The 16,778-nt window shown below is 43.8% G+C and overlaps 1 protein-coding gene across 1 annotated transcript in view; it reads right to left on the bottom strand.

The window, feature by feature from the left end:
- Positions 1 to 6,390: 6,390 nt before the first annotated feature.
- CRMP1 (collapsin response mediator protein 1) overlaps positions 6,391 to 16,778 on the bottom strand; it is a 51,636-nt gene continuing 41,248 nt past the window's right edge. The window contains exons 14-18 of the mRNA XM_009635502.2: positions 15,191 to 15,332; positions 12,894 to 13,064; positions 11,488 to 11,667; positions 8,641 to 8,806; positions 6,391 to 6,482 (exon numbers count right to left, since the gene is read on the bottom strand). Of these exons, the coding sequence (XP_009633797.1) occupies positions 6,391 to 6,482; positions 8,641 to 8,806; positions 11,488 to 11,667; positions 12,894 to 13,064; positions 15,191 to 15,332 (751 nt within the window). The remainder of the gene's footprint in view (positions 6,483 to 8,640; positions 8,807 to 11,487; positions 11,668 to 12,893; positions 13,065 to 15,190; positions 15,333 to 16,778) is intronic.

Here is a 16,778-nt window from a genome sequence, read left to right as displayed (position 1 = left end):
CGGGCAGAGGCGGGGCGGGGGGGGAAGCCAAGGAGGGTGCCGAGTCCCCAAACCCTGAGTTCCCACAAACAGGCATTTCTTCTCTTTTCCCACCAAGTTGCCGTAGCTTCCTGGCTAAACCCTGCACTACTTGTCCCTGTTACAAGCTTCTTAGTCTCCTTGAGTTATTTACTCCATGGATTCACTGTCCTATTTAAAGTCATGTGCAGATCTCCTGCATAGCGTGGCACTGTCATCGCTCCCCATCAGTGATGCAGATACTGAACAAGAAGGACTTTCATTAGACCACGAAACGAGTGTAGTGATGCCAGGCTAAGCTCTCAACAGTTGCTCTTCAGTTAAGCACTGTTCAGCTATGTTACATTATGTTTTGTGTTATTCAGCTTTAACCCTCGTAACAGTATCTGTGTCCTGATGCTGAAGAGCTGTCTCCTGGCACAGTCATTACAGAGTGTTTTGGGTTTTTTTACCTCTTACCCCTCCGCTCAGTTTAAATCCATGTGACTGCTTATTTCTGAGCCAACGCAGAACAGTACAGAGACTGAGATTTTTTTCTTGATGCTGTGAAGCACTTCATCACCAGCCAAATGGGCACAGCTTATTGCAGCAGTCACAAGTTTCAGCGCAGACATTCCAGTTACCCATCAGCAAGAAAAAAATCTTTGCCATGAAATGGGTGAATTGATGGAACAGGTAATTCGGACAGAACATCCGTCCTTGGAGACTTTCAACTCTCAGCTGGACAACGTCCTGGTCAACCTAACTTTGAAGGTAGCCCTGCTCTGAGTAGGAGGCTGGACTCCAGGTAGTATCTCTTCCAACCTAAATCTTTCCGTGCTTCAAATATTCCTTCCTACTGATGTGTTACTGAAATGTTTGGTGTTTTCCTCCCACCCCTGCTTTGTATCTTCCCTGTGTTTTAAGGGATGGCAGAAATGGCTCGCACACCAGGGATTGTGCCCAGGGAGTCCCTGGGAAATGAACTGCTGAGCAATTTTGCCAGCTGAGAGCAGACTCCAGCACAGTGGATGTCAGCTGGGGGAAGATGGGATACCCAGGTGCCAGTCACAGCTCAAAACATTTGCTTTATGGTGTAAACCTGTAAAGCACTCTTTAGTTTATTCCAGAGCGGCTCACAAGGAGCTTTGGTCATGCTTTACAGGTACACATAGAAAACGCTGCAGAAATTTTCTCCTTTTTTAACATCAAGGGTAACAATTATTACAATAGCTTATGGTTGTCCTCAACCTCATTCACAGCTTTATGACAAGGATATATCATCTCAAACAATTTCTAGGCATGGTGTTAGAGTCGTTTGATGCATTGTATGTCATGCAAGACTCAAAATAGCCCACAGTGGTCCCTCTGCTGTAGAAAAATGTGGAAAGCCTCGTCGTGCATAAGACCTGCTGAAAGGCAGCCTGGGCTACACGGAAGAGGTGTGCAACTTAGAAGACTTGTACTTGGGACATCCAAGCTGGTGCCAGCTCCTGTGCAATATGGGCAGTTTTGTTCCTGACATAACAAGCCCTCCTAAGTCACACATAAAGGGCCTCTGATGCAGCCTGTGCGCGCAGTGACCCAACATCAGGGCAAGCACCAGGTAACACCTTCACTCTGTTGTGGTTTAACCCGGCAGGGAGCTGAACACCACCCAGCCACTCACTCAGTGGCATGGGGGAGGGAATCAAAAGAAAAAAGGCAAAAACAGTGAGTTGAGATAAAGACAGTTTAATAAAATAATAAAAATAATAATATTAACAGTAGAATATACAGAATATATGAAACAAGTGATCCACATCTGTTGACTGATGCCCAGCCTGTCCCAAGCAGCAGTTGCTTTCTCCCGGACCAACTCCCCCCAGGCATGACGTCCTAGGGTCTGGAATATCCCTTGGGCCAGTTGGGGTCAGCTGTCCTGGCTGTGCCCCCTCCCAGCTCCTTGTGCCCCTGGCAGAGCAGGGGAAGCTGAAAAGTCCTTGACTGGTGTAAGCCCTGCTGAGCAACAACTAAACCATCAGGGTGTTATCAGCATTCTTCTCATCCTAAATCCAAACCACAGTGCTATGCCAGCTACTAGGAAGAAAATTAACTCTATCCCAGCCCAAACCAGGACAACTCTCCCCATCATGGCATCTATAACCGTCTTTGGGAGCCATTCTAACATCCGGAGATTATTACGTACAACAAGTTTTTTTTGGTTATGTTTCTTCCATCTTGTCCTGGTTTCAGCTGGGAAATCCTTCTTCCATCCTTCAGAAGAGGCTATGAAGTCCTGTCGGGGAACGACCTCTGGGCTGGGAGGGCTCCTGGTCTCGGCACCCTCGCAGCTGTGCCCGCTGCTGCGCTGGAGGGCATCAGCGGGGGACAGGGGCCTGGACCCTGCCGGCTGAAGGCTCTCAGGGACAGCATCGCAGTCACCAATGTAGTCGCAGGTTGGCTTACTTCCAGTTGTGAGGAAGAAGCTGCTAAGCTTAAAGCTTTTTAAAGCAGCATATATGACTATATATTCAAAGGTACCCTTGCATGTACAGCTCACTGTGCTAGAAAAATCACAGCAGTCGGGGGGGGAGGGGGGGCTGAGACCTAGCAACCCATATCGCTGCAAATGCTTCATGAGCTACACTGATACTCAAAGAACAGTATCCCAAACTGCATTTTTACTACATTGTAAGACATTGCCCCCTCTCCCATGCACAATTTATTTTTAATTGAATGCCCCTCACTGTCATCACTGAAATACATCTGGAAAGCTTGTGCAAAATTCACCACAATTATGACAAAAAACTATCCTTGAATCAGTTTGTTTAGATCACTGAGATTTAATACTGGCCAGGTCTAAATGGCAAGAATTAGCTGGTGTCAAGGAGACACTCAACACTTCGGCATCATGCGTTAAGCTGTGCAAGTCCTTGCTCCAGGAAGCCATAAATGCCAAGAATTTACCTGGGTTTAAAAGCACCTTGGCAAATTCATGGCAGAAAAATCTGTGGACAGCAACACAGTACAAAGATGCTGCTACTCTGCAAGGAATTACAAGGCACTAGAAATTAGGGAGACACTCGGAAATATTACCATTGTATGTTTGCTCTTTTCTTCAAGCCTTCCTTAAGCTTATGTTGTTGGCTGCTGAAACCCAGAGTAGATGGGTCATCTGACCTGGTCCCGTCTGTGGTTTTAACTCTTAAGCATGAAGATTGGTGTATTGCTAATGAGAAACATGGAATGGCTGGGACAGCTGTCAGTGTGGGGACAGGCTTAGTATCATAATTAACAGGCTTGGCTACAAACACTAAAACATAACTGTGTTGCTCTGGTAGCAGACAAAATGTAACTCAAGACAAATTGGTCCAAGCTGTTGCTCAGGAAGGGATCCGTGGATCCACCCTTCTCCTCTACCTCACTTGATTGATGAAGATAGTCCTTAGACTGGTCACAGGGACTAATTTTAAGGGGTCTGTGAATGCCAATAGGGAAGAGCCAGTTTTACATCATTAGGGCTTTATCAGACATTAAAAGGTCATATCCCTGCTGCAAATTTTTTTAGAAACTTGACAATGCAAAAAGCATGAAAGCTTTGCACTGCTTTCTTCTTGTAGTTTGAGGTAACAACAGCTCCTCACCCCCAAGCTCACAAATTGCACATCTCCCAGCTTGGTGCTTCTACAAGGGAGCAAATTCAAGTGTGATTTCCTGCTCCACAGACGTATTCTGGATCACCAGCTAATCCACACTTTATTTACTGTTTTATTTTTTTAAGGACGGGTTAGCGATGTAGGGGCAGGGGCATTGCTGTGAAATAGGCCTCCAGGTGGTAAGAGAAGCAGCACTTACCTTGCTCGGCTTAACCCCCCCGTGAGCGTGGCACATGCCAGCTCTCCGACGCTGCACCACAGTAACCGCCCTAGTGAGGCATCCTTCACCTCACCTGCTGACCCTGCAGTAAGGTACCCGTGCTCCAAAAAAATAAAAAGCTGCTTAAATCACATCCAGGTAGTATGGCACATCCAGAGGGGAGAGACCCAGGCACAGCCCAGAATCCACGGGCTTCCCGCAGGCTGTCCCCCAGTAGCGGCCGTCAGGTGGCGGGAGCTTGAGCATGATGGGCACGCTTGCCTATTTCTCCTCGGAGAAATCATAGCGGAGTTACAGTGACCTGACAAGCAGTCTGGTTCGCACAGAAGCACTGAACCATGAAGTGCCTCACAAACACCCCCACACGTATTTACCACAGACACTTCACCATGAAAAAATAAATGTACGTTAACAGCAGGTCTAGACTAGCTTGGTCTCCAGGCCATAGGAAACACATATTTGAATCCTTAGCAGTAGGGATTGTTCACGAAAAGCTTGATTTTTCTCTTCTTTTGGGAGCAATCATCAATTCAGTTCACTGCAGGCTGAGTTGCAGTGTTTCTCCACTGGTTCAGATAAAAGCCAAAGCAAAAAGAAAAGCTGGCTATTCAGACCAGCTCTGCTGCCAGGTTCTCAGACCAAGCTGACCAAAATGGAGTTTTCCAGGGCAGCGGTTCCTTTCCCGGGCAAGCTGGAGGCGATAGCGTACTGGCTTCCGAATCAGATGACAGGCTTTAGGCAGGCCATGTTCCAAAACTTTTATGCTCCACATGCACCTGGTGTGCACCACACGCCCTGTGCCAGCACAACTTACTGCTACGTGGAAAGGATGGACCAGTGCTAAGTGGTCAAGCATCCCAGCCAGATGAAACCATTCCACTAGTACTGCGCTGCTCCAAGACTTTTCCTGCTGCAGCTTTGTAGCGCAGACAAGGGCAAAGTGGCACAAGGCCAACAGGAGGTGTTCTGCTGACATGCTTAATTTCGTAGCACCCCACCCTCCACCATTGCCCACACCTCCTGAAACACAGTCAGGCATTAAGAAGTGATAGAAAAGGTTTGTTTACACGGTTTGTGAGAGAGTCAGAATGACAAGGAGAAGCATCACCTTCACGCTCATGGAAAGCAAATTCAAGCCCACTTTCCTCACCTTACCTGCAGCATGTCTTGTTCATGCCATCCCTAAACACCATCCCGCTTCAGCCAGCAGAGAAAACCAGTATTAAATCAAATATAGCTTAGGTCAAACTAGAGCACTGCATACTGGTCCTGTACTACAGATGAAGATGATGACAATCGATTGCCATTTCAAGCAAATCAGATGCAGGCCTGAAGGTCTTGGGAGAAAGCTAATTTAGGTCTCACTTGGCCAAAACTGAGGCAGCTGCAATGTCAATAGTAAGCACATTTTTACTGTGAGCTCTATTTAAGACAGATTATGGCATGTGACAGTAAGCATATGCAGACATCTATACATGTAATACACTTTGTGATCTAAGGAGGTTCCTTCTTTCACATGATGTCAACCTAAAAGACAATTTCTCTTGTGTTTCTCCATTCTAAATTTTTAATCATTGAGCAACAGCACTGGAAAGCAGAGGAAGACGCTTACCCATCAATTCGTTTCCTTTATTTCACAAGCTTTGAATTCAGAAATTGAACCACGACTAGTAGATCTTGATACGGTAGAGTAAGTAAAAATGCATGTGATTACAAAGGAAAAACTTTGTACAAAAAACTTTAAAAATCCGACGGCAACTTGGATTATCTGTAAGTACCAAAAATCTCATGCAGAAGGAGAGCACTACTGCCCAGGTGGAGAAATCCCTGCAGGGGTGGCAATGGCATTGGTATGTTAAAATTATGGCTCTGTCTAAAATGGAAACAAGAAGGACACAGACTTGGAACGTACTGGGTGGGAACAGACAGGTGCTACGGAGACCATTTGTCATTACGTGTCCCGATGATCTTCTGTGTCTGAGAGAAGTGCTTCTTGGGTTTATAATAAATTAAAGATGAAACAGAAGCTGCCTATACTACTCTACTGCCTACTCTCAAGATGGCCATTTTCTTCCTTCATAAGTGTTTTTGGTGGTGTTTCTCAAATACGGACATTAATCTTGGCATTGTGTCTAGTCAATTGTTGGCAACGTGTTCTAAAGGGACTCACTCACAGAATGCAACTTGCATAAATAACTCAGTAACATGCATTAACTACTCTAATACAGCAAAAGGGTGCAAAGGAACCATCATTCAGTTACGAGACGAAGCTAAAACCTGTAGTCACTAAAGGGGCAATGGAAGCACCATGCTTTAAGGTGACTATGGCATGAAAGCACAATTGTGAGGCAAGTAGTTCCAAGCAAACACACCACACTATTATCACCTCTTCCTATACAAAAAAAAAAAAAGACATTTCAGTTTTTATTTCCATTAGTACCAAATAAAACTGTGGGTTCGATAACACAGATATTGAAGGGAACGGACATTGTTCCCATGATCCTTCATCCTTGTGTTTCTGTCCATCATCGTTTTTCAGCCAAGACTGGTAATATTAGAGCGACCGCCAGGAGGTGCCACGATGCGGTGGCCAGTACGGCGTGGGTTATTGTCATCTATCTGAGCTCCTGCAACAACAGAAAAATCAGGAAACAAAGCTATGAAAAGGGAAAAAAAAAAACCCATCAGCGGTGAGATTTTACCCAGCTCGTTCCAGCTACGTGCCCCTCACACCACCATCAGCTGGTTTCTTTAGAGCCAGACCCTTGACTGAAGTGCTGAACAGACCTTCCAGGCATGTTTCTGTGCCTAGCTCCAGTTATCTTCAATGAGAAGTGGAGGGTTAAGTGTTTGGATTTGACTGATGCTCACCCTACATAGGGAATTGTTTTCCACTGACTTGAAGAGCCCATGCAGGGATGACAGCCTACAGACTGGGGTTCCCTTCGCGAGATCAGATCCTGACAGAAAATATTACTGTTACAACTACAAAAAAAAAAAAAAAAACCAAACCCAAACCTAATCTATGTGCAGAGTAGATTTTTCAAACCTGCCTCATTGGTTCAGAATACCTGTCCCTACTGAGTCCATGGGCCAACAGTACAGTAAATCTGATGTTAGCGATCATAAATTCCCCTCCTATGAGGACAGGCTGAGAGAGTTGGGCTTGTTCAGCCTGGAGAAGAGAAGGCTGCGGGGAGACCTGATTGCAGCCTTTCAGTACCTAAAGGGGGCCCATAGGAAAGATGGGGACAGACTTTTTAGCAGGGCCAGTTGTGACAGGACAAGGGGTAATGGTTTTAAACTAAAACAGGGTAGGTTTAGAAGAAGGAAGAAATTCTTTACAATGAAGGTGGTAAAACACTGACACAGGTTGCCCAGAGAGGTGGTGAAGGCCCCATCCCTGGAAACATTCAAGGCCAGGTCAGATGGGGCTCTGAGCAACCTGATCTGGTTAGTGGTGTCCCTGCTAACTGCAGGGGGGTTGGACTAGATGACCTCTAGGGGTCCCTTCCAACCCAAAGCATTCCATGATTCCATGAAATCCATGAGAAAACAAGCATTGATGTAAACTCACACCCACTTCAAACTGCATTTTAAAACTATGAAAGGTTAAGCTTAAGGTGACAGCAAGCTTTCTGCCAGGCTAAATACTGTCTGATCACACTCAGCTTCCTAAAGGCAACGTAAGACTACTGCAGAAGCATAGGATCATTTTAAATGCTATCGCAGTCTCTGGTTCTGCTCAATTTCATAAGAACACAGTAATGTGCATTTGCCTGATTCGGATCAAATTTGTAGCACTAGGTGCCTTGGTAGTACCCCGATCCAGCAGCGGACCCTGAAATCACAGCTTCACATGCTTGTGAAAATCCCACTTAATGGTTATTATTATGAGAGGTCAAACTTCTAAGCACTTCTTTTGCTTTATAGAGCTTTACATATCTGTATGTGCTCACCATGGCCCCAGGTGTATGGGCAAAAATATAACTCAACTCACTAGAAGGGTTTTTTAAATATTTGGTCTCCTTGGGCTTTCTTCCAGAAGTTTCATTTTGTTTCTAAAGACAGGCTCTGTCAAGGAGGAAAACTCCACCATCGGCTCCCACAGGGGAGAAAATCCAGTGACTTTCATAACATCATAAGGAGCCACTTATTAACCAGTTGGGCTGTGGACTTCTGAAGGATAAGGATTTGGCACACTTGTAATTGTCTTCAGATGACAAGAATTATTTCCAACAACCCCAAAGGATGATTTTCCAGTCTGCTTCTTATGTACCATGGAAAATGTTTTGGGCACCAAGAGCAAAGAGGACAAGAAATACTCTGATCTGCATATGAATAGCTTCTGCACATGATTTGCCGACCACGGACAAGGACAGTTGAGGTTTCCATGCCTGGAAGTTTCTGGTGATGCAGCAAGAAAGAAAACTGAGATGTCTGAGCCACGTGGGTTGCACCAGACCCAAGTCCCATCAGCCGTACCTACCACCAAGGGGCCTCAGTCACAGCAGCCAGAGGCCTCAGCTAACTGTAACAGGCCAGGTAAATAATATTAAAAGGCTGCATGCAGAGAAAAATTTTAGATTACAAACATTTTGAGTATTTGGCAATTTGTAAAACATATCATATATACACACACGTATATATAAGTAAGTATATGCATGTATATGAGTATATATAATCCTTTCATATTTGCTTGAAGAAGCAATTATAATTGAAATTTATCACCAATAATCCATACTCATGGCTTTGAAACATTTCTGATGAGTCAGGCTGACTTACCTGATAAGCTAAAATTGGATTGATGGAGGTTTCTGATTGGTGGGGGCTGGTTTTTGGCAGGGGATGATTTAGTTGAGGGTGCAGGAGTTGCGTATTTTGGCGTAGCTGGGATTTCATACACAGGCCCATCATACATTCCTCTGGAGACTCCTTGCAGTCCTCCCACCTAGAGCAAGAGGCGAATAAAAACCCAGGCACTGAATGCTCTGATAACGCTCCCTGGTGAAACTCCTCCCTGCATGCAGAGACCACTGAGCACAGAGCCATATTCCGCATTAGCCGAGGTAAATACACACCTGTGTTCTCATCAAAGCTACAGTCTGCTTTAAATAGAAAGGAAATTATAAAGCCTCCTCCCTCCATTTTTAGATAGATATAAATTACAAGAGGGAGATCCTTATTAGGCAACCTTCACAGTCAATGGGGAAAAACGGGATTCAAAAGAACAGATCTGACCTAAGATCTTTACTTTAAGTGGTATCAGTCACCAGCACCTCTCCTCCCTCCATTCAGAGGCTGTTCAGCAGAGTTGGTTCAGCTGCTGAATCCTGCTCCGGCTGTTGCAAGGCTGATACCGCTGCACTGATTGCACCAATTTCACTCCTACCTGTATTCTCTCTGCTCCTGCCCTTCAAATGTATCATTAGCTTCGTTAGAACTCATTGAAATGTGGTGGCAATTTTTAAATTAAAGTGTCAAAATTTTCCACTTCTTGTCATGAACTAGAAGAGCAGCTGAACACCAGACTGCGGCATGGGACCCATCTTTCATTATTTGTCAATAGAGCGTCTGTCATTTGAGCTCTGATTGCACTTTGAGGTCTCTGGATTCTATCCCTGTACAGTTCCTATGAGGAATATGAGAAAAGACAGTCATAACAGCCTCACTGACCTTAAAATCAAAGGAATCTAGGAAATTATTATTTTTTTAAAAACAGTTCCAATTTTCAGGAGGAGCCTGAAGCCATTGAAATGCAGAATCCAAAGCTCATCAGAAAGATCAGAAATCTATGGCTTACAAGATTGTTGTTTCAGAGCCACTTCCCCAACAGGTTAACAACGAAATTAAAATACCCTGTAGGAAGGACACTATTCACAGGGGGTTGATCCAGCTCTTACAGAAATCAATGCCTTTTCCCTGCTTTCGGTGATGGGGACATCAGGCTCAGAAGAGCCACCATCTCGCAGGCTGAGCCAAAACTAATGCCCAGAAGGGAGCAGCTGCTGATCACAGCACTGAAACCATCTCACAGGGATCCACAAAGGAATTTATACTGCTACCCCTGTGCCAGGGATAAAGGCAAACTGCTATCCCGTGCCAGTTACAGATCTGCAGCCCCTTGCTTGACAGCTTTTTTCTATATTCCTTTGGCGTGCATGGACATATGCAAATGGTGGCTGATATGACCATCACTAGGTTTTCCTAAATATTTTCCGTCATTAAAATTCAATAGCGGGAAAAAAACCACGGACATGCATCTGCTCTCCCTTCCTCTCGGCAGGCAGCAGAGGGAGCTGCAAGAGCAAAAATACCAGTCCTTTCTTGGTCCTTTTGCAGACCTAAGTATCTAAAGGTAAGTATTTTCTAAGTATCTGAAATCAAAGGTCTTCCCCAAAATCCAGACCCACTTGCAAGATGCAGGTTACTTAGCCCAGTTACTTTTGCGCAAACTCCTGGTATAAGACACCACTCTCTGATACTTGGGGTTTTTAAATTATATTCATATAATTAATACATACTTTATATATACTCTACATAGGATTTATAGGTAATTTATACAATTTAAATTTTATATCAATATTATATATCTCAATATATTATATTTATATAATTATTAGATTATAATAATCTCCTTTATACAGCACTGAGAGGCGAGTGTGAAGAGAAGGCCCATGTCATCTAAGTGGGCAATGTAAAAAGTGTAATACTGATTGGTATTCTGCAAAACTTTTGCAGATGCGTTTGACTTTTACAGCACCTTTTCTCATTAGAAGAGCAGAGCTTTTGTATCCCACAGCTTGACAGACAGAATTTGTATAACAAATGATGGAAGATGAAATCTATCAACCCGCTTGCAGACTTCATTTCATCTGCCACCCCCCAGGCTATGATATATGCTTGGTTGAAGAAAGTACGGGGTTTAGTCAATTTGTCTTGTTACCTGTGTTCACACAGTGAATTTCTTGCTCAGTAGCAAAAAGCAATTTCCAAATAACCATGAACTAGTGCCAAGCCAATTGATTTTCAACAGAGGAGCACTGATAAAATTCAAACCCATAAGTGACCCAGTCTTAATCTTGGTCATTTCCCAAGCTTTTTATTAAACACAAGAGAAAACTTTTCTGAGCTGTGAATGCTGCTAATACTCAGCTCAGCAAATGCACCAACAACAGTTCAGAGATGTCAAACAGAATGAGTAATGCTGGCTTGCGTGCTTCTCTTGTCTGCAGTGTGGCTCTTCAGTATGCAAAGCTCGGGAACAATTTAAAATTCTGCTTTTCTTCTGGCTAACCCTCCTCCCAAAGAAGCTTTACCTTTTTCCTGGATTTTAACTAGAAGTAAATTCTATCACTATTCCACCTCTCTTCAAAAGACCGCGCAGCTGGACATAAGACAGTTATTCCCGACTGGCAATGATATGCTCTGCCCACCGAAGCTCACGATGTTAATTAAGTTACATCAGTTCACACTTGCAGAGGAACCAGCTTTTTGGTCACCTTTTGAACAAGTCATACACAGTCTGTCTGATATGGACTCATCTTAGCACAATAATAATAAAAACCCATGTGCCACTGTGGTTCCAAGAATGTATGACTATAAAGAAGATTAAATAACATCTGACATTACCTTATTCCTGATTTTGATGCGCTGGTAAAGATATTCAGGGAAAGGTTTGCGAGGGATGAAGCGGCCCATTCCCTTATTTACATGCAGATTTCCATCTTCAAACACAATCTTCCCTTGGCTGATGACCACGAGCGGGGCACCATGGCACTCCATTCCCTCAAAGATGTTGTACTCAACAGCCTGGGGATCAACCAACATATTCACTGCAAATTCAGTACAAGATCTCTTTCGGTTAGTAACTTATAATCTGTATTTGTAGTCATATTTTTAGACAACTGCCATTAAGAGCTTATAACATTGCTTTGTCTGAAGGAAAAGCAATGCATTACAGTATGAAATGATTTAAAAGAATCTCTCCGATCAGACTTCCCTGGATCAGACTTTTCCTCTCCATGGCTCACTTTCCAATCAGGACTTTATCTCATTTGGTTTTGAGGACTTTCCATATTTACCCAGAGCCTCCAGAAGGGCAATCCTTAATAAGAAGGAAAATTGTGACTCAGCTGCCAGATACTCAAAGGACATGGTCCCATCCTGCGTCTACTGTGACTGTATGAGGGAATTTCAAAGGGGCCAGCACACATATTTCTGTCTGGAAAAGCCCAGAAAGTACCAGGAAAGCCAGAGTCTAAATGGGAATGACCATCAAAGGGCAGGTGGTTATTACTTTCTTGAAAATACAGAGAGATCCCAAGACAGAGAAATAAAAACTGAATCACCTAAACACTTTTTAAAGATTTCTAAAGGTTTACGCCTTTTTAATATAAGCTATGTTACTGGGTTTCCAGTAAAACGTTTGGAAGAATTCCCCAATATAAAAGACCAAAGCACCAAACAGTAAGATAGCAACTCTGAAATACACAACAGATGAGACAGAACCTGTCAGAGCAACAGTGAGGCACTGATACTCTGCACTACGGCAGAGAAGTATGGGGCAAAGCTTTGGAACGAAACAGAAAATCCCAGCCGTGAAGCTGCTCAGAGCTGTATTACCAAAATATGTAATCACTTGTCATGATTTAGAATACTGTTGACTTAATCGTACTATTTATAATACCAGGTGCTTTTCACATAAGCAAAAAAGTGAGCTGGTTTTATCATCACAGCTTTGCTAACCTCAGCTGCAGACCTGCTGATTCACACCGATTTACAGATCTGCCACAAGCATGCAAAAAATAGGACAATGGTATATGCAGTGAGAAAAGAAATCCTTCCTGATCTCAGTGCTTCCGGTGCAAGATTCCAGCACTTTCACCTTCCGAAACACTTGCCCATTTCAGAATACGAGCAGGCAGTTACCCCTCTCATCCATACCCCGTGCATTTCATGTTCACAGGAATTAGACCAACACTGGAAAAGCAACCGTGACATTTCTTTTTTCTTGCTGGTTTTCCTTTTCTCCTTACCGATTTATGGCTTTTAGCTGTTATAGTCTTCACCTTATCAGGGTCCCAAATAACCACATCAGCATCCGATCCTACAGCAATCCGGCCTTTTCTTGGGTACAGATTAAATATTTTGGCAGCGTTGGTACTGGTGACAGCTACGAACTGGCTCTCGTCCATCTTACCTGTGGCCTAAAAACAATGTGACTTGAGCAAAACAAGCTTATAAAATGGGGATTTACTGCTCAGCGTGCCGAACGATCAGGGAGGTACAGGAAGGCAGGTGGTTCACGTACATGGCGATGTTGCATGAAACAGAGGTATCAAGCAGGACTTTATACAAGGCACATTACTCGGGAGTTTCAAATAAATGGATGTGTCACTCCTGGCACCCCAAAGAGCAGCCAATAAAACCGTAATGCAGGTGATACCATCCGGCTGATCAGTCATCTCAGGTCCCTTTCTCTACGCAACGATGCCTACATGTGTTTTGTTGCCAGTCCTAGTAATACCCATTTAAATGTTGTAACAATTTTAAAACAGGGAAACTTATATGAGTATTACGAGATTAAATAAAAGATCAAGACCCAGACTCTTTTAGAAACATTTCTTGCAAATTAAGTCCATTCTACTATTAGTATCACCAAACCTATACAGCTGAGTAACACAACCCCAATTATAAAGTCCTTGCCTGGAGAAATGTCGCCACCGATTGAACATTTTATACACTCAGAGATGGCTTAATAGCAACTGTACACTACAGCATTTTGATTTCTCAGCAGAGTACGTTGGGGTCTCCCCTGGCAATAAGCAAGAACGATGTTCCAAGGAAGAACAGCAGTGCCAAACTTTTAATATTAAATAAACACTTATTTCCTGCCCAGTAAAACATTGTGTTTGTGAAATATAAGCTACTCAGTGGTGCAGGACTGGATGTTACCACCTGTGTTCAGTTTTGGGCCCCTCAGTTCAAGAAGAACATTGAGGTGCTGGAGCGTGTCCAGAGAAGGGCAATGAAGCTGGCGAGGGGTCTGGAGCCCAAGTCTGATGGGGAGTGGCTCAGGGAACTGGGGTTGTTCAGCCTGGAGAAGAGGAGGCTATGGGGAGACCTTAACACCCTCTACAACTGCCTGACAGGAGGCTGTAGCGAGGTGGGGGTCAGTCTCTTCTCCCAGGTAACGGGCGATAGGATGAGGTGAAATGGCCTCAAGTTGCACCAGGGCAGGTTTAGATTGGACATTAGGAAAAATTTCTTCACTGAAAATGTTATCAAGCTTTGGAAGGGGCTGCCCAGGGAAGTGGTCGAGTCCCCATCCCTGGAGGTATTTAAAAGACAGGTAGATGAGTTGCTTAGGGAAATGGTTTAGTGGTGGGATAGCAGGGTTAGGTTAATGGTTGGACTCAATGATCTTAAAGGTCTTCTCCAACCTAAACAATTCTATGATTCTATGATAAATCCGCCACTGCAGCCCTTGCTGCAGCTCCTTCCCTTTGCAGGAGTAACAAAAGGGAACCACCACTGGCGGGCTGCACTTTGCTTGCTCCTGCGTGGCAGACAGCTGAAGCTGCTTCTGTGCTTGGAATCTCAATAGCAGTCCCTGAAGAAAGTGGTTATTAAACAGAGTCTGGGAGAAGTGCTCACGAGAGCACTGCAAAGACCACCACTTCCCAGCCTGCAGTATGCATTCGAGCGCAGTGCAAGGTACGGCAATGAGTGTGCGTGTGTGTGTGCATGGGTGTGTATGTGAAGACAGGCAATAGAGGGAGAACATCATTATATATTAGGATCCACAGAACTATCAAAAAATTGCTAACTTCCACCAGCACCCCACTGCAGAATATGCCAGTATGAATTACATGCAATGTTCTCCTTCAAAGCATTTTATTGTCTAGCATCAGGCTCGGCTGCCATCCATTTGTTATTTCTCAAAAACGATGAGACACTTCCCAAATTCAAACAACTCATTTATCCCATTTATATGGGGTCCACTTCAAAATCATTAAACTGCTCCAGATCCTGCATCTCTGAGAAGCATCCACTCTGACACAACTGAAAAATTGAGCGGTGGAGTCTGTTGAAGCCCTGGGTCTAATAAAACACGATGGCGTTGCAGCATCCAAAGTGAAACACAGCCCTGAGTTTAAAAAACCGGGGAAGATTTTTGAAATGAACGATTCACCTCGTAGTAGCTCTCTCTCAGGGAATTCTCAGAAATATATTAGAAAGTCACTTAAGTACTGGCCAAGAGTCTCCTGGCCTCCATTATTCAGCCAACATTCAATTTCTTTTCAGTCCATAAAAGTAAGTAATTACTTACTACAGCCTTGTCCCAGACAACAGTCATTCTTTCCTCAATTCCATTGACACCCTCAGGAATCATAGTGAAGTTGTCCTTTCCAATGGCTTTCTGGGCAGTGCTATACGGGCAATGTCCGCTTCCCGTCACCTGCAGGTCTCCACTGTGGAGTTAACACACAGAAGGTTTAGACCAGGCATCACCAGAGTTACCTGGGTCTCAGACTAGCTATGAATGGACCTTTCAAGCCTACACACCAGAGGCACAGGCTGTAAATCACATCAGCAGCATTTACGTGTTGGCTACAGACCACGGAAGGGTGACAATGGCATTGGACGTCCCCACTTTCCCCCAGGAGCACCCTGAACTCTCAGATTACAGCCCCCTCCGGTTTCAGGCTGCTTATCGACAGAGATCAGGCACAAGCCCACTACCCAGGACAAAGGATTACTCTGGGATTAAGGAAATGATCAGAAGCTTGTATGAAATGTCTGCCACTCTCAAGATAAATTAATTTGCAGCCATGTTGAAAAATAATGGCAAATTTTACAATGCGAAGTCACGAGCATCAAGCTTGTTTCCCTGCATTTCTCCCCTCCACATGTATTTTTCTTGCAATTCTTACATGAATATTCTTGTCTGACTTTCCAAATCAGAACCATGAAAATAAAAAAGGAAGGGAAGTTTTTTATCAGGTAGTCCTGTAATTAAACAAAGGAAGGCACCGTACAAGTCAAACATGCACTCTGGATTTATCTAACTTAAAGGTCTGACACAGAAAAAGGCATGGAGTAAAACATAAGAAGAGCTACCAAATAATAATGCTTTTATTTAAGAAGTCATTTTTTCAGCCTAGAGAAATTTTTTTTTGCAGAAAGCAGAACTGGATCACAGCTGCTCTCGGGAATAAGGAGGAAGAACATAACCACTATGCAGCATCTTGCAAAAATAGACAAAAAAGAAGATAGGTTCTTCAATATCCACAGGAAACAGGTGATATTTTTAGGTCTTGATTAAGCATACAGGAGTCAAGCACATTAAAACACACTACAATTTCTCTTCTATCACTCCAGAAGGATGGTGTCCCCAAAAGCTTGCCATCCTTTTCCTTAACTGATTATGTAAGTTCCAGCTCTGAAATATCTGAATGGTTCTGGTCCACAAATTTAGATTCCAGCAAGCTAACAAATAGCCACTTACAGAGGACAAAAGTGTCACACATCAGTAATTCCAATGCAATTTTCTGGGCTGCCAGCCCTAATGATTGCAGTCAGAGATGAACCTCTGGCCTCTTTTCTGGTTCTTCATCATGCTCACATCCACCCATCCATTTTCTAGCAGAAGCCAAACCCATGTATTTAATAGTGAAAAGGCAGCTATGTTTTTAGCTATTCCTGACTATTAATGAGTGCCTGGTGTTACTCCATAGGATTAAATTAAATCCATCCGTTAAACATTCATTTATTCTAACAGGACACTTAAATCAGATGATTACAATGCCATTTTTTCTTTTTTTGGTGCTCTTCTGTCAGCTAAGCTTCTTGTGGCTTACCCTCTCTCTCTGTTCTGCACTCCGATAAACACAACCATGAAAGAGCACGAATGTCAC

This window comes from Egretta garzetta, unplaced genomic scaffold (assembly GCF_000687185.1).
Source record: "Egretta garzetta isolate BGI_Z169 unplaced genomic scaffold, ASM68718v1 scaffold193, whole genome shotgun sequence".
Classification (NCBI taxonomy): Eukaryota; Metazoa; Chordata; class Aves; order Pelecaniformes; family Ardeidae; genus Egretta; species Egretta garzetta.
This window is presented reverse-complemented; position numbering and strand designations above follow the sequence as displayed.